At 46.8% G+C, this 18747-nt stretch overlaps 1 protein-coding gene across 2 annotated transcripts in view; it reads right to left on the reverse strand.

Annotated features, from left to right (window-relative positions):
* The window catches only part of LOC140205424 (protein shisa-9-like), a 138768-nt gene extending 120421 nt beyond the window's left edge, over positions 1–18347 (reverse strand). For both annotated transcript variants that reach the window (XM_072273025.1, XM_072273024.1), the window contains exons 1-2: positions 17799–18347; positions 12020–12823 (exon numbers count right to left, since the gene is read on the reverse strand). In XM_072273025.1, the coding sequence (XP_072129126.1) occupies positions 12020–12567 (548 nt within the window). In that variant the 5' untranslated portion in view covers positions 12568–12823; positions 17799–18347. The remainder of the gene's footprint in view (positions 1–12019; positions 12824–17798) is intronic.
* Between the last annotated feature and the right edge of the window lie 400 nt (positions 18348–18747).

Consider the following 18747-nt stretch of genomic DNA (forward strand, 5'->3'; position numbering starts at 1 on the left):
GAGGGAAATGGATCAACCATGATGAAATGGCGGAGCAGACTCAATGGGCCAAATGGCCTAATTCTGCTCCTGTATCTTATGGTCAATGTCATAGCATAAACATCAATTTCTCTAACTTCTGGTAATTACTTCCCTTTCTCCTTTTCCCTTTGTCCATTCTTCATTCTGTTTATCCTCTGACCGTTTCCTTTGCACTTACCTGACCATCACCCCCCCCTATGTTTCCCCTCCTCCTTCCCTTTATTTCCATGGTATTCTGCCTTCAGCCTTTTACCTTTTCCACCTGTCACCTTCCAATCTCTCACTTCATCCACTCTTCCCCACCCACCACCCACCATCCTCCACACCCGCTTTCACCTATCACCTGCCAGCTTGTATTCCTTCCCCTTCCCCACCTTCTAATTCTGCCTTCTTTCCCCATCCGTTTCAATCCTGATGAAGGGTCTCGGCCTGACACACTGACTGTTTATTCTCCTCCATAGATGCTGCCTGACCCTCCAGCACCTTGTGTGTGTTGCTCAAGAGTTCCATCACCTGCAGAATATCAGTGATCACTGTACACCTTTTACCAGCTAAAACAAGACCAAGACCAAAAGTACTGTGCTGCCAGGTTAACATCTTAATAGAATATTAGGTGACCTGGGTGACCTAAAGTATTAGGCATAACCTGGGTGACCCTTGTCACTGAGGTCATGCCTTGTTCTCATTGCTACCATCAGGTAGGAGGTACAGGAGCCTAAAGGCACACGCTCAGTAATTCAGGAACAGCTTCTTCCCCTCTGTCATCCGATTTCTGAATGGACATTGAATCCAAGAACCTTACCTCACTGCTCTTTATTTCTATTTTTGCACTACTGATTTAAATAACTATCTAATATAATCTGCTTACTGTAATTCATGATTTTTCTATTATCATGTATTGCATTGTACTGCTGCAAAGACAACAAATTTCACGACACATGCTGGTGATATTAAACCTGATTTTGAATTCCAAACTCTGAATCTGTTCACTGGCCTGGATGCAGTAGCATGCTTAACTTTCTGGACAAGCATTGAGTGATTTGGACTAATGATCTAGAAGTCCAAACTTCTGGGTTAGTAGTCCAAAAATTACTGATCCAGAAGTTGGAGCTACTGATCTATTTAGTTCCTGAATCACAGAAACTAAATAATTAAATATATCTAAAAATAAAGCGGGAAACAGTAATGGTGAGGAACCTTCAGACTGATATTTAAAGTTTATTACTATATCCTTCAAGGTAGCAGGTTCATTGTCCTTACTCCGTGTTACACATCTGTGTAATTCCAGATCAATGTCGTGAAATTAGCTTCCAGGATTATTAGGGGCGGACGATAAAGCCAGCCTTGTCCAGATCCCATCAGTTAAATCAATCTGGGTTAGGGCTCACAGACCAGCAACTCAACATGGTCTTGGTTGCCTGCACTATCGATCAGCCAACTGATTTCCAGGAGCGTAGTCCATTTAGTTGTAGGTTAGAAGTGAGGACCATCTGCCATCAAGTTGTACATCAGTTGTTTGCAACTAATGGCTTTGCAGTGGGCATTGCCATGGCGTTCTATTGTAAGTGCTCTCTGAGTGTCCAAGGACAGCCACTCTACATCCTCTGTGTCTCATCCCTTCCTGGCACAGCCTGCACGCAGAGCATATTACTTGCTTGACAGAGTAAATAACAAAGGGACAAGCCTACTCACGATCCCAGAGCTAGCACTGAGCACCCAACGGCAGATGTGACCAAACATCTGGTGACTCTACAAACAAGCATTGCATTCATTCCATCAGACTGGAAGATGGCCCCCCCCCCTGAGTAACACACACAAAATGCTGGAGGGGCTCAGCAGGCCAAGACAGCATCCACAGAAAAAAGTACAGTCGACATTTCGGGCCGAAACCCTTCAGCAGGACTGGAGAAAAAACAGCTGAGGTAGATTTAAAAGGTGGGGAAGGGGAGAGAGAAACACCAGGCGATAGGTGAAACTTGGAAGGGGAGGGATGGAGCAAAGAGCTAGGAAGTTGATTGGTGAAAGAGACAGAAGGCTATGGAAGAAAGAAGAAAGGGGGGAGGAGCACCAGAGGGAGGCAATGAGCGGGGAAAGAGATGGCATGAGAGAGGGACAAGGGGATGGGAAATGGTGAAGGGGTTGGTTTGGAGGCATTACTGGAAGTTTGAGAAATTGATGTTCATGCCATCAGGTTGGAGGCTACCCAAACAGAATATAAGGTGTTGTTCTTCCAACCTAAGTGTGGCCTTATCCCAACAGTGGAGGCCATGGATGGACATACCAAAATGGGAATGGGAAGTGGCCACTGGGAGATTCCGTTTGTTCTGGCAGTTGAAGCGTAGGTGCTCTGTGAAGTGGTCTCCCAATCTATGCCGGGTCTCACCAGTATACAAGAGGCCTCACTAGGAGCACTGAACACAGTATATGACCCCATCAGACTCGCAGGTGAAGTGTCGCCTCACCTGGAAGGACTGTTTGGGGCCCTGAATGGTAGTGAGAGAGGTGTAGGGTCAGGAGAAGAGGTGAGACCAAGAGGAACCCTATCCCTGGTAGGGTGGCTGGAGGATGGGGCAAGAGCAAACATGCGTGAAATGGAAGAGGTGTGGTTGAGGGCAGCGTTGATAGTGGAGGAAGGGAAGCCTCTTTCTTTGAAAAAGGAGGACATCGCCTTTCGTTCTAGAATGATTCTCACCGACATACAAGAGGCCTCCCCGAGTGAAGTTTGTGACGGAACTTGCCAAGCAACTCTACCAAGAACACTTCAGAACCTCACGACACTCCAAGGAGCAGTAGTGGGGAGGCACGGCAGTGTAGTGGTTAGCACAATGCTTTACAGTACAGTCAACCTGGGTTCAATTCCCGCCACTGCCTGTAAGGAGGTCGTGCTATGTGGGTTTCCACCGGGTGCTCCGGTTTCCTCCCACAGTCCAAAGATGTAGGTTAATTGGTCAACACAAGTAGAGGGAATGCTGAGTAACATGGCTCGATGGGCCGGAAGGGCCAATTCCGTGCTGTATCTCAATAACAAAATAAAAAGCACTGCTACACCAACAAACTTGCAGAGGAACCCTCCAGCCTAAAGTGTTCTCAGTTACAACCCTGACCTTCCCAAGCCCCCTCACAATCCTGATGAGATGCACCTCACCATCTTCTCCCGCTGCCTTGGAATTCATCCACTTCATTGGAACTCCAGCTGCGGGAGCACCACCAGGATGTGCAATCCTAAAGGCACGAGGGGATTTAAGAGGGCATTCATTGCATGCCCCTAATTATCCACGAACTAAGTGCCCTGTTAGGGGGCTTCAGAGTGGCAGATAAGTCAGCCACCTTGTCTGGAGACCACATTGAGATCATCTGGTTTCCCTCCCTGTTGTACATTTGCCAGTGAGGTGGCAGTGGACAGGAACCTTCCTCCACTGTCGTGATGAGGCCACACTCAGGTTGGAGGAACAACACATTACATTCTGTTTGAGAAGCCTCCAACCTGATGGCATGAACATCGATTTCTCGAACTCCTGGTAATCCCCTTTTCCCTCTCTCATCTTATCTCTTTGTCCGCCCATCGCCTCCCTCTGGTACTACTTCCCCCTTTATCTTTCTTCCACGACCTTTTGTCTCTTTCAACAATCAACTTCCCAGCTCTTCATCCCTCCCCCTCCAGGTTTCACCTATCACCTGGTGTTCCTCTCTCCCCTCCACCCCCACCCTTTAAATCTACTCCTCAGCTTTTTTTCTCCCCGTCCTGCCGAAGGGTCTCAGCCCAAAACGTCGACTGCACTTTTACCCATAGAAGCTGCCTGGCCTGCTGAGTTCCTCCAGCATTGTGTGTGTGTTGCCCGGATTTCCAGTATCTGCGGGTTTCCACTTGTTAGTAACCTTCCGAAGATGATCTCTGTTTGTCAGAACATATTGAAACCTGGAGTGAAATGCTTTGTTTGCGCCGACGACCGACACAATCTGAGGATATGCTGGCAAGTGGCTGGTGCCAGAACAGCACGCCCACACCTGCCCCACCCAAATGTCTTTGGATTGCGGGAGGAAATGGGAGCACCTGGTGGAAACTCACACGGTCACGGAGAGAACATACAAACGTCATCAGAGACAACAGCCCTTTCTGTCCCAAACTGGATTGAAACACTCGCCCCGCTGTGGGTAGATTTAATTGCATGTCTCCTCACCGTCAATAGTTTGCTTGATAGACCAGCACTGTAAGCAGAAGGCTATCCTGTCACTGTTGGATGGGACTCTCCCTGCCTGGGCACTGGTGCACTGGCACCAGATCTTGACCCCTGTGCTCTTCTTGTCACTGGGTGACTTTGATTATCTTTGCAAAGCTGGCACAGAGACGGAAGTAAACTGGCAGCTTGCGCCTTAACAGCCCCCTTATTGGCACAATGCGGCATCAGGGCTTGTAGGGCAGGCTGTAACATTTCCACAAAGCAGGTGATCGGTTCACCGCCCCCAGGTTGACAACTGGCCATCCTGGTTCGGTGCGGTGTAACTCTGATTAATTAATAAAAATCAGCAGTGGAAGCCACTGCTGGAGTAAATGTTCCTTTCCACGCTGCACGCACAAGACATTTCAGAGCATCTGCTGATAAAATGCTGAGGTGTAAACAAGAGTGGGCAGATGGCTTGAGTTTGGCAGAGGGTTTAACTTCCCTTGGTTAGGGAGGAGTAGTGGCTGCCTATCAGCAACGTGCATCTGCCAGCCACGTCAGTAGAGGTTGGACTGAGGAAGGTTTGGTGGTGTTGAGGAGTGTGAGCTTTGGGGCCAAGGGTGGGCGGGGGGGTCAGAGAGGAGTGGATGAGCATGGGATGGAGAGAGAGTGGAATTAGATGTCAGTGTAAGTCGGTGTAAAATGAAACCATAAAGGTTAAAGGGGAGAAAAATGTGTCTTGGGCAGTCTGTTCTGGAACTTGTGCTCACCATGGATATGAATTTCAGCACTGGTATGGAGTGAGGATTTTGGAAGATATCAAGGACATTATAAGTCATTTCTAGTATACTGAATACTGAGCTTTGGGCCTATTCTGGGTTGTTCCGGGGATTTGGATCTAAGGAGTTAATGCTCACATCTATTGTTTACATGATTTGTTTTTTTTTATTTCTCTGTGGGCACTGGGAGGTTGGTCTTATTTTTTTAAATTGGGTTCTTTTGGGTTCCTTGCTTTGCGGCTACCTGTAAGCAGACAAATCTCAAGGTTGTATAATTTCTACATTCTTTGATAATAAATGTACTTTGAAACTTTGAAAAAGTGTAAAGGAGAATGAAATAGTTTTTACTCTAATCCGATGCAGCACAAAAAACACAAGGTAAACATGTAAGATAGGTTATATACGTAGGTTGATGTATGTCCATAAAGAGACGCGAGGTACAAGAGAGTCTGTACATAAGGTGACTGACGGGGAATGGCAAACTTGTGGTGGTTGGGGGTTTGGAGGGATGGGTTAGTGGGTGGAGGTGTTGATCAGCCTTACTGCTTGTGAAAAGTGACTGTCTTTGAGTCTTTTGGTCCAGGAGTGGATGCTATGCAGCCTCCTCCCTGGCGGAAGTGGGACAAACAGTCCATGAGCATGGTGGGTAGGATCTTCATGATGTTACTGGCCAGGAATCTGTAGATTAACTTTTTCACCTAGTGTGTGGTTACAGTCTAGAACATCCTGCCTGAGGGAAACTGGAGGCACGTGCTCTCGCAGTATTAAAGTATCAAGATGTGTGTGTGATGTAGATAGGTATCTGATGGTCAGCATTGACTTGAAGGGCCCTATTTCTGCGCCACTTAACACTATGACTTAGTAATGCAAGGGACCAGTTCCCAAACCCACCAGTCCCAATTCCCTTCTTTTTATTCCCCTACAGTTTACTCTCTCACTCGTGCCCATCAATTCACAGTTAGATTATTTTACCGATAACTTAGTCAAAGTAGTGAGTAGTGACTCCAGTGAGTTGGAGCGGCACAGTAGTGTAGTGGCTAGCATGATGCTTTACAGTCCCAGCAACCCAGGTTCAATTCCCACCACTGCCTGTAAGGAGTTTGTACATTCTCCCCGTGACCTCGTGGGTTTCCTCCAGGTGCTCTGGTTTCCTCCTACAGTCCAAAGACCGGATGGTAGGTTAATTGGTCATTGTAGATTAGGCTAGTGTTAAACTGGGGGGTTGCTGGGTGGCACGGCTCAAAGGGCTAGAAAGGCCTATTCTGCACTGTATCTCCATAAATAAGTAAAGTAGTCAGTTAACCTCTCACTCATTCCATGGAATACAGGAGGAAACTGGTGAACCCACCCAGGGAAAACCCACAAGGTCACAGGACGACACTCCACCTGAGGCTGGAATTGAACCTGGATCAATAGAGCTGAGAGGCAGCAGCACCACCACTAGCTGCTGCACCTCTGTGCAGAACCACAGGATCCTGAAGGATGTACTCCCCACATACTGTATATCAATGTGATACTGGTGTAGGAACAGTTAATTCTTATACAGACTTAGGCTGTGTTCTCTTGACTTTGCGAAGCTGATGGGTAACTTAATCAAGGAATTAAAAATGAATCATGGATTTGATCGAGCAGACACAGAGAAAAGTACTTCTATTGATACCCGGAATCCAAAACAAAAGGGAACAATCTCAGAATTCAAACTTGGCACTTCAGCAAGAAGATCATGAAGTCCTTTGAGCCAGTGGGAATTTGAAATTCCTTAAAGGCTGCAGATGCCAGTTCAGTCAACATTTTCAAAATTTGCCATAATCTATCTATATTAACTGAAGTTATAAAGGGCTCTGCTTCCAGGGCAGGTTATTTGATGTAGAAGGACGGATGAAAACTGATTACAGCTTGAACCTCGCAATTTTTATTTCTGGTTCAGGTCAAGGTTGTTTTATTGGTTGAGTACTTTCGGTTACTCTCAGGAGATGTGTCAGTTTTCAGCCCTTTGGAAGCCCAACTCAATCAAAATCAAAACAGAAAAAAAACAATGACTCTTAGCCCAGGCGTGATTTCTCAGGCTCCATCTTCCTTCAGCTATTTTATTCCATTCCCACCCGCGGCTCTTACTCTTCCAGACTGTCACGTCATGGATCCCGCCATGGAGTGTGTCTCCCCCCGCGACCGCGTGGGTTCCCTCCAGGTGCTCCGCTATCCTCCCGCAGTCCAAACACAAACAGGTTGGCAGGTTAATTGGTCATTGTAAACCGTCCCGTGATTAGGCTGGTATTAAATCGGGGGATAACTGGACGGCATTGCTCATAGGGCCAGAAAGGCCTATTCACACTCTATGTCAACAAATAAATAGATAGATAAATATATTCCACAGACAAATGCAATCCATGGTCCATGTGGCCATTTTGAAATCCATATGGGCTGTTCTTAAGGTGAAATTAATGAAGATACATATTCTGCATGGCTGGATTTCATTGTGTGCTTGGTCATTATTATTGGTGAATGGAAACACATGATTTTCAGGCATGTTTTATAATTAATATGTGGCCTGACCAGAGAGAGATACTCTACATCGCTGTGTCTGGGGATGGTAGACTCAACTACCTTTAAGTATAGAGATAGATAGAGGATGAAAGTAACAGGAGTTTAGGAGAAAAATAAAGAGAATGAGATGATTCTCCAAAGGTTTGATGAGCTAAATGACCTCTGTCTCATTTGTACTCTCAGGTTTGAGGAGCTGAGTGGCCTGTTGCTGGGTGGTTATGGAGGCATTGCCTTTGTTAAATGTTTGGCTCATCAGATAAGCTGGACAAGCTGGTTGAAGGCAGACCAGAGTGTGAGCAATTGATATCTCCCACCTCCTTACTCTTGCCTTCCCCCCACCCCTCCAAAAATATTAGGTCTCAGTCCGGCTCATGACATTGTGCGGTGTCTGAACAGCACAGAATCGAACTGCCGCTCAAGCAAACACGACTGAGGAGGTTGATAATGGGACTTTGGAGGAAGCATTCTGAGGGGAAATTCTCCCCAGAACAGCTGTTGGGAGAGCTGCAGAAACACCTTGAAATAAAAACAGACCACTTTCTGGAGTTTTACAACACTTCCGTTGAATTTATAACTGAGAAGTTGGAGAAGACCGCATGAAAACTTTCCCTCGATGACACTGTAACTTCAGCCATAAGTGACGGGAGATTTCACTGCTGAAGGGTCTCGGCCCAAAACGCTGACTGTAATTTTTTTCCATAAATGCTGCCTGGCCTGCTGGGTTCCTCCAGCATTGTGTGTGTGTGTGTGTGTGTGTGTGTGTGTGTGTGTGTGTGTGTGTGTGTGTATATATATGTGTGTGTTGCAGAGATTTAACTGATCTGTAACTTGCCTAAACGTTGATCCTCTCCACCATCGGTGAACAGAATCAGAATCAGGTATATGTCATGAAAGGACAGACAAAGATGGAGACAGAGACAGAGATCATTGTTGCCCTAAACACCAGCATTTGGTGGTGATATGTCATGAAATTTGTTGTTTTGTGGCAGCAGTACATTGCAATACATAATAAAATCTGTAAATCACAATAAGATTATATATATATATATATATATATAAAAAAATTTTTAAGAAGTTAAATAAGTAGAGCAAAAAGAGAAAAAAACAGTATTGAGGTAGTGTTCTTGGGTTCAATGTCCATTCAGAAACCTGATGGCAGTGGAGGAAGAAGTTGTTCCTGAATCATTGAGTGTGTTCCTTCAGGCTCCTGTACCTCCTTCCTGACGGTAATAATGAGAAGAGGGCATGCCTGGGTGATGGATGCCCTTAATGATGGATGTCTCCTTTTTTGAGGCATCACTCCTTGGAGATGCCCTGGATGCTGGGGAGAGTAGTGCCCATGATGGAGCTAACTGACTGAGTTTACAACTTTCTGCAGCTTTTTCCGATCCTGTGCAGTACTTCCCCCCCTCCACCCCCACACACCAGATGGTGATGCAGCCAGTCAGAATGCTCTCCATGGCCACAATGTGTACCATCCTCAACATTCACCACCGTTGCTGGCTCAGATTACTGCAACAGGACCTCTCAAACCCATTATCTCCACCCTTGGTGGAAAAGGACTGCTGAAAGAGGGAACACTACCATCTGCAGATTCCCCTCCAGGGTACATATTATCCTGACTTGGAAAGGGTTCACTACTCCTTCAGCACCCTGTGTCTAAATCATGGAACCCCCCTACTTTCACCAGAGGGATTAAAGCAACTCCGCAACATGACAGAATCCTGCATGGACAATGAATACTGGCCTTGCCAGTGAAGCCCAGATCCCAAAAAAAAGGTAAAGACACCCTTCCTAAATATCCAAGATTATAGAAGATTTTATGGACATTTCCTTCGGTCCACACGCATTATGTCTGTGTGCATTCCCCGTCAAAGTTTCTGATTATAAATTCCCAGGCTCCTCTTTATAAATTGTGTAAACATCTCGGGTAAAGCATCACAACAAATGCCAGGATTGCACTGACAGTTATATGCACGGTTATTTATTTTAGTTATCAGAATCGGAATCAGGTTTATTATCACCGGCATGTGACGTGAAATTTGTTAACTTAGTAGCTGCAGTTCAATGCAATACATAATATAGAAGAGAAAAAAAATAATAAATAGAATGAAAATAGTAGTAATAATAAGTAAATCAATTACATTATATGTATGTTGATTAGATTTTAAAAAGTGCAAAAATCAGATATACTGTACAGTATATTAAAAAAGAGAGGTAGTGTCCAAGGGTTCAATGTCCATTTAAGAATCGGATGGCAGAGGGAAAGAAGCTGTTCCTGAATCACTGAGTGTGTGCCTTTAGGCTTCTGTACCTCCTACCTGATATTAACGACCTGGATGTGGGGGTAGAAGGGTGGGTTGGCAAGTTTGCAGATGACACAAAGGTTGGTGGTGTTGTAGATAGTGTAGAGGATTGTCAAAGATTGCAGAGAGACATTGATAGGATGCAGAAGTGGGCTGAGCAGTGGCATATGGAGTTCAACACGGAGAAGTGTGAGGTGGTACACTTTGGAAGGACAAACTCCAAGGCAGAGTACAAAGTAAATGGCACGATACTTGGTAGTGTGGAGGAGCAGAGGGATCTGGGGGTACATGTCAACAGATCCCTGAAAGTTGCCTCACAGGTAGATAGGGTAGTTAAGAAAGCTTATGGGGTGTTAGCTTTCATAAGTCGAGGGATAGAGTTTAAGAGTTGCGATATAATGATGCAGCTCTATAAAACTCTGGTTAGGCTACACTTGGAGTACTGTGTCCAGTTCTGGTCACCTCACTATAGGAAGGATGTGGAAGCATTGGAAAGAGTACAGAGGAGATTTACCAGGATGCTGCCTGGTTTAGAGAGTATGCATTATGATCAGAGATTAAGGGAGCTAGGGCTTTACTCTTTGGAGAGAAGGAGGATGAGAGGAGACATGATAGAGGTGTACAAGATAATAAGAGGAATAGATAGAGTGGATAGCCAGCGCCTCTTTCCCAGGGCACCACTGCTCAGAACAAGAGGACATGGCTTTAAGGTAGGGGGTGGGAAGTTCGGGGGGATATTAGAGGAAGGTTCATTACTCAGAGAATGGTTGGTGCGTGGAATGCACTGCCTGAGTCAGTGGTGGAGGCAGATACACTCGTGAAGTTTAAGAGACTACTAGACAGGTATATGGAGGAATTTATTGTTGGGATTATATGGGAGGCAGGGTTTGAGGGTCAGCATGACATTGTGGGCCGAAGGGCCTGTAATGTGCTGTACTATTCTATGTTCTATATAACAGTGAGAAAAGGACATGCCCTGGGTGCTGGAGGTCCTTAATAATGGACGCTGCCTTTCTGAGACACTGCTCCAGAAAGACGTCCTGGGTACTTTGTAGGCTAGTACCAAGATGGAGCTGACTAAATTTACAACCCTCTGCAGCTTCTTTCGTCCTGTACAGTAGTCCCTCCATATCAGACAGTGACGCAGCCTGTCAGAATGCTCTCCATAGTACATCTATAGAAGTTTTTGAGTGTATTTGTTGACATGCCAAATCTCTTCAAACTCCTACTGAAATATAGCCACTGTCTTGCCTTCGTTATAACTGCATCGATATGTTGGGACCAGGTTAGATCCTCAGAGATCTTGACACCCAGGAACTTGAAGCCTGTGTTCCTTCATCTTACCCTTCCTGAAGTCCACAATCAGCTCTCTTTCCTCTTACTGATGTTTCCTCTTACAGCGCCAGCTTGTTGCTGTGACACCACTCCACTAATTGGAGTATCTCTCTCCTGTACACCCTCTCGTCTCCACCTGAGATATAGCACAGAGTTGGCCCTTTCAGCTCTTTGAGCCGTGCTGCCCAGCAATCTCACAGATTTAACGTTAGCCTAATCACAGGACAATTTACAATGACCAATTAATCTACCATCCATATGCCTTTGGACTTGGGGAGGAAACCAGAGCACCTGGAGGAAATCCAAGCGGTTACGGGGACAACGTACAAACTCTCCACAGGTGACGGTGGGAAGTGAACCATAAATCGCTGTGCTAACCACTACGCTACTGTGCCTGTTCCCACTAATGCTGGAAGGAGATAGAATCAGAACCAATGGCCTGTAGGCCCGACCCAGTTGATTCCTCTTCACTGAAGATAAAGATTTTTAAAGAATCGCTTTATTTGTTACATGTACGTGCAAACATCCGGCAAAACAGGTCGTTTTATTAACCAGCAACGTCGTCCAAGGATGAGCTGGGGGGCAGCCCACAAGGGTCGCCAACATAGCATTCCCTCAAATTACTACCCCAACCGTACATTTTTGGAAATTGGGAGAAAACCAGAGTACCCGGAGGAAAGCCCGTACAGTCACGCGGAGGAACTACAAATTCCCTACAGACAAAAGTGGGAGTTGAACCCTAATCTTGCAGCTGGTACCGCTGTGTTACACTAACCACTAAGCTAGGCCCTGGGTGCAACAATACAAGAGACAGACAAGCAGCACGTTTACATACCCGACCCACCGGGCTCAGAAGGCAGTCCCGAGCTCCTACCTGGACATATTCATCTCGGTTTGTGGGCCCCTGGCCTTCTCTAGGCCGAGCTTGGTGAAGATCCCCACCAGCACCATGATAGCCACGACACCACAGATGATGTAAACAATCATATTTGTTTTGTCCTTTGCTGGGTCTTCGATGTTGTCATCCACCTTGACGGGGGGCTTCCCCGTGTTGGCCCAGTTCGGCGTGTCATAGTTACTACAGGTGCTCTGGTCCAGGCGGTCATGCTTAAACTCACAACAGAACCGGTAGCCACACGTCCCGCAGCAGTAAAGGTAGGTACCCGCGTTGCAATTGAATGGGGGGTCCCACTGCCCCATCACATCGTAGTAGCCCCGACACCTGTCTGAGTTCTGGGGCACCTCCGTGGACTCCAGCGCTTGGTCCAAGGGGGAGACCTTGGTGCTGTTCTCGGGGTGAGCGGCAAGTCCTTCCAATTGTCCCACCTTCCCACTGTGTGTACTGGCCCACATCAGCGCCTGTCCTACCAGAAGGTAACCCCACGGTCCAACCATGAAGCGCAGCTCCATGAAGGCTTTCATCCAGAGCTTGAAGGTTGGCGGCGGCGTCCGATGGTCAGGGACGCTGGCTTCCGCTGGTCAAGGGCAGGTCTGTGAGCTGTAGCAAAGCAGAGGCAGCTGTGTACTGCTCTGAGAAATAGTCCCCTCCTCAGGACAGCTTCCCGGAAGCCCTTCTCTCTTTGCGTGTATGAGAAGCTTTGAAGCGCTGCCAGAGCTCTCGACCTGCTGTTTCAATGTGCTGGAGGCAGAGACGGTAGCTCACATCATTGGCTGAACCCTGGAAGAATCAGAACAGACAGAGGCCCATAAAATATTACTGCCATCTCCAACAAGCAGACAGCCATTATCTCAGGATTAATCACAGCAAACACCACTCAGCTGTTGGCCTGGGATTGTTTCCGGGCATTTGATCCGCTGTCTGGTAGAAAGCTGCTCTCGTTGTACCATTTTTAGTTTCACGTGGACCCACTTACCTCTTTCCCCCTCCTCATCAGCCACATGAGGCTTTAGAAGCAACCATCTGTTATATTCCCCATTGGTGGTTCACACACATATCTGGGGAAAGGTTTTTTGTGAGGAGAAAGACAGAGCTCCCCAAGGGGGACCAAGAATGATTTTTATTGCATGATAAATTATATGGAATTGCATAGGATATACAGAAACAGGCTATTCAGCCCATCTACCTATCCATTTCCCATATCACTATATTCCTTTCTTCATTGTCATGGAGTCATACAGCATGAAAGAGGCCCTTCGGCCCATTGAATCCATGCCAGCCATCAAGCATCTATCTGCACTAATCTGACACTGAGTCCATTTCATTCTCCTTTCATACCCATCAATTCATCCCAGATAGATCCTACTACACACTTAAGGGAAATTTGCCATGCCAATTAACCTACCAATCTGCACGTCTTTGGAACATGGGAGGAAACCAAAGCACCGGGGGAAATGTAAACTCCATTCACAGAGTGTGTGATGCTCATTAGCTGTGTCACCCTGCACCCTTGTGCAGCAACCCCAACGAGACGTCCCTATTCTCCTCAGCAACTCTCCGGGGAAGGGCGGGGGTGAAGTCTACATTCCCTCTTCAATGCTAGCACTTAGCACACCATGTACAGTGGCTATACCCTGCTCTCAAAGCTCGGTTCCATCAAAAACAACAGAAACTTAGGAAGGGCCAGAGAGAGCCATCATTAACATCAGCAAATAATCCTTTTCCAGATCCCACAGACTGATTCCAATTGGATTGCCTGGTTTCCAGCATTTCCTTCCTTTCACTCCAATAAGAAACAGACTGGCCTCTGAAAGGTCTCGGATCTGGAACATTATCCTGACATACCGAGTAATTCCGGGCATCCTTGGCTTTTGAACCTGCAGGCTGATTGTCATGTCGAACCATTCTTAGCTTGCTAGCACTCAAGGTCTGGAACTCGGAATTAAAATTTTCGCTCAGTGGGAACGAGAAATTGTGCTTTTGCAGAGGGTGAGAATTTGCTGCTGCTGGGATGTTGGAAACGGGATCAATCGGGACCTTTGAAAGGGAGCTTGACTGGAGAGAGAATAGCTCGCAAGGCAGTGAGCAAAAGAGCAGGAATAGTGGGGTACAACAGCGGCTCAACTGGCTGAATGGCCTCCTCTATGCCTTAACAATTCCATGTTTCTAATCTCTAGACTCAAAATGGTCACCACCTGTTGCTTTGTTCTGACAGCAAGAACAACAATGCTGGGCACTCCTTGGAAAGTAAGGGTTAGTGTGAGAGAGATGGGGCACAGCAAGATGGCGTTACCATGGAGACAATGGACTGGACTGCTTTATGGTGCAAAGCCATATCTCTGTTTGCTTGTTGTGTCCATCTGGGTAGGACCCGATTCCTCCAGTTTGCAGCAGGTATACTTAAAGAAAGGCGTGCATTTATTGGAGGGGTTTGCTCCTTGGCACTGGGACAATCAACAGAACTTCCCACATCACCAGCGCACAGGACCATCAGCTCTGACTCAATGAGTCCTTCAGGTTCCCATCTCATGTGGTCCCTTACCTCTGACTGCCTCACATTGTCAAACAGCTCTGTTTTCCTCTCCTCCTCCCAACCCCGTCACTTCAGTGTTCTTGTTAGTAATTGATGAAAGCATTCAAAGAAATTGAACTGAAAAGGAAATACAGTTTCCTTGTGCTCTTCCCAATCATGTTTTTATCAATCTTGTTACATCTTGAATTCAGTCTCCGGAAATTAGAACATTGAAAAGTACAGCACAGGAATGGGCCATTCAGTCCACAATGTTGGCCTAAAAAGTAAATCAAAAACACCAAACACTAATCCCTCCTACCTACACCATGTCCATATCCCACCATCTTCCTCACATCCATGTGCCTGTCCAAATGACTCTTAAAATCCTCTAATATACTTGCCTCTACCACCATACCAGGCAGTACATTCCAGGCATCCACCACTCTGAGTCAAAAACTCACCCCTCACATCCCCCTTTGAACCTAGCCCCTCACCTCCAAATGTGTGCCCTCTGATATTAGACACTTCACCCTGAGAAACCGATACTCCCTGTCCACTCTATCTATGCCTCTCATAATCTTGCAAAGCTCTATCAGATCTCCCCTCAGCTTCCGACACTCCAGAGAAAACAACCTAAGTTTATCCAGCCTCTCACGATAGTTCATACCCTCTAAACCAAACAACATCCTGGTAAACCTGTTCTGCATCCTCTCCAAAGCCTCAACATCCTTCCTACAGTGGGGTGACCAGAACTGTAGGCAATACTCCAGATGTGACCAAACTGGAGTTTTATTAAGTTGCAACATAACCTCTTGACTTTTGAACTCAATGCCTCAATTAATAAACACAAGCATTCCATAAGCCTTCTTAACCACCTTATTGACCTGTGCAACCACTTTCAAAGAACTGTGACCTTGGATCCCAAGTTCTCTCTGCTCAACAACACTGTTAAGGATCTTGACCTTAACAGTGTACTGCCTCCTTATATTTACCTTACCAAGATACAACACCTCACATTTATTTGGGGTAAACTCCATCTGCCATTTCTCTGCCCATATCTGAAACCGATTTATATTGTGCTGTATTTTTTATCAGTCTTTTACACTATCCACAACTCCACCAATCTTGGTATCATCCGCAATCTAACTAGCTCACCCATCTACCTTAATTTATCCTTCCTCTGGGAGACTGCAGGACTGTCCTAGAGGACCCGGACGCCTGGAATGAAGTGGGCAGGGGTCTGGAACTCTGGATGAAATCCTTCACCCTACCCTAAGGGGACATTGCTGTGGTTACTGGAAACCCCTTTATACAAAAGGAAAGGCATACGGTGGGGAACAGGGGCAGGGGCAGCAGACTGGTCCCAATAGATCCCTCCTACCTCACTGTCGGGTCCCCAGTCCTCCCGGTGGCTCAAAGCGTCTCCGAGTTGGAGTTTCAGCTCTAAGGCATTGCTCGCAATGGATGTATGGAAGGAAATTAACCAGATCAGTGCAAAATAAAAATTTCTTTTCCTGCTAATTGTAAAAATATCAGAAGCACAAATTTTGCAGTTTGAGGTGAGGGAGGTTATATGATGAGCTCTCCAGGGATGTGTACAAGCAGCAATGCGTAACACACTACCCTGCTCTGCACTTGCCCATTGCCCTCAGGTCACCAGATGAGGGGGAGGGGGAAGGGGAAGGGTTAATATAACCTCTAGCTGGGGAGAGGAATGGGAGAAATGACAGTGAGTGGAGGGGGTTCGAGCCCTATTAAAGGATCCAGGAGTATTCAGGGTTGATGTAAATATTTTAGGATCTTTTTGAATTGTTTTAATTAACCACAGTCAACACTTCAGTCTGGAATCTCCTCGTTAGCCTCGAGGGAACAATCTGTACTCAATATAAGCTCAAGGCTCCCCACCTTCACATCAAATCACAGTTTAACACGACTCGTTATTAGAGGATGGGGTTGAAATGCCCGATCGTCGGGCTGACCACAACGCACAGCTGCTGGCATTCAAACTTCTCTTTCCTTGGCCCCTCTAAGGCAATCTGAACCAAAGGCTGGGTGGCATAGTGTCCTTTTGCGTGCTGAGTTGTGATCAGCAATGCGCTGTCTGCAGAAATGCTGGGAGCCAGTGCGAAAGCAACATGCAGAAGGGTCCTGCTCAAGTAGCCAAGGGGCGAAGCTTGCAGTCCCCAGCAGCGCAAGGGCACTGGGATTTTCAGAGATAGTCTAAGAGCTAGCACAGTCACGCTGGGTTGAATGGTGACCTTCTAAGCTGATTCGATGATTCAGTGGTGACTCAGAGCCTGTCCTCTCCTCTCAACCTGGAGAGTTGTATGTCAGAATTGCTCCTCACAGAGATGGTTTGATGCCACACTTTCTTTCGGTCACCTGCCATAGATTAACCCTGGCTCTGTGTTCCCACTTACCCCAGTCACAGTCTGTTCTCTCTCATTGCCACCCGTTGGCTATTGGTTCCTCTCTAGCTTTTACTCTTCCTTCACCCTCCTCCATTCACTGTCTCCACAGACTCTCTGCCCCGCCGTTTCTACTTCTCCCGACACTGGCGCTTTCTGTCTTTCTCCTGACTTCCATCCCACCACCCAGTCTATCTGCCACCATCTCTTTCAAGTTGGAGAGAGGAGCGAGAGGGGGAGAGGGACAAGGAGACAGAGAGGGACAGAAGGAGTGAGATAAAGGAGAGACAGACAGAGACAGGGAAGGACAGAGACAGACAGACAGACATGGGGAGGGACAAAGAGAAAAAGAGGAGAGAGGTAGAGAGACAGACAGATAGAGAGGGAGGGACAGAGGGACAGACAGGGAGGGAGAGACTGACACAGAGAGGGAGAGAGACAAACAGGCAGACAGAGAGGGAGGGAGAGAGGAAGAGATAGAAACAGAAAGAGGCAGGGAGGGACAGAGAAAAAAGCAAGAGAGACAGACAGATAGGGAGAAAGACAGGAGAGAGGGAGAGAGACAGACAGGTGGATAGAGAGAGAGAGTGAGGGAGAGAGGAGAAGAGACAGTCAGGCTGACAGATAGAAAGGGGGGGGGAGAGAGACAGCAATAGAAAGTAGTTACAGCTCCTCTACAGTCTAATATTCTGTGCTTCGGACAGCTCAAGGAAGTAAATCAAATGAAGTATCTTCACATCAGATACTAGCCACAGGACTGACTCTGATTCTCCACAACACACAGTTTAAACCATATCTCCAAAGATTATGATCTTTAAGGTTAATCGAAACTTACCATAAATGAATCCAAGCAGCGATTCATGAGCTTATTAAACCTGTGTTCAGCTGTTAATCCAAAGCTTCAGCAGGGCATTGAGGCTACTTAGCGTTCACGTTGAACTCCTGCAGTTTGCTGGTGAAGGAGAACCTCTTGTTTACCTCAGTCTCTCTCTCTTTCTCACACAAACACACTCTCTCTCGTTCTCTCGCTCTCCTTCTCTCTGGTCTATTGAACAACAGTTAATGTGAAATTCAGTTCCCGCTTAAGAGCCACTGATCATAGCGCAAACAATAAGGCGACAGTCCTCTGATTGAGCAGTTAGTATCGAGGGAGAAAAGCGCCGTCCACGTCTCTATCAGGAGTTAAGCTCCTGTTGTAAAGACACCTCATTAGTATCTTCAGCAACCTGCCGGGAAGAAGATTTACTTGCAGCCCTTTGAAGTCAAAGGCGAATAAAACCAAACAAGTCCGCAGCGCGTTATCTTCTGAACTGGGCTTCTGTTTAACTCCTCGGCTGAGCCTGACTTCATTAAAGAGAAGCTCAATTTAATTCATTGTTTTTGTGTCCTTTAACCGCGTCTTATTCCCGTCCGTTGTTTTTTGAGGTCACACTGTGACGAGGAGGCATGCTTAAGAGTCCATTAGTCCACGAGAGGCAGAGTGACGCCCTGTTTACTCCGCTCCCGCCTCAGGAGAGCGCTGGAATTTAGTCCAGCCGAGTATGAGGTAATTCATTTCGGGAAGTCAGATTTAGATGGCGCGTGTGGAGTACATGGCAGCGTCCTGAGCAACTTTGACGCCGGGGCGCAAGTCCACGCCAGACTGAAAATGGCAACGCAAATGGGTAGGGGAGCGAAGAAGGCATTTGGTATGCTTGCGTTCATGGGCTGAGGCGCTATGTGCTGGAGCTGGGACTTCATTTGGGAGCTACATAAAACATTGGCCGGCAGTGAGAGTCACTACA

The sequence above is a fragment of the Mobula birostris genome, chromosome 11 (assembly GCF_030028105.1).
Source record: "Mobula birostris isolate sMobBir1 chromosome 11, sMobBir1.hap1, whole genome shotgun sequence".
Taxonomy (NCBI): domain Eukaryota; kingdom Metazoa; phylum Chordata; class Chondrichthyes; order Myliobatiformes; family Myliobatidae; genus Mobula; species Mobula birostris.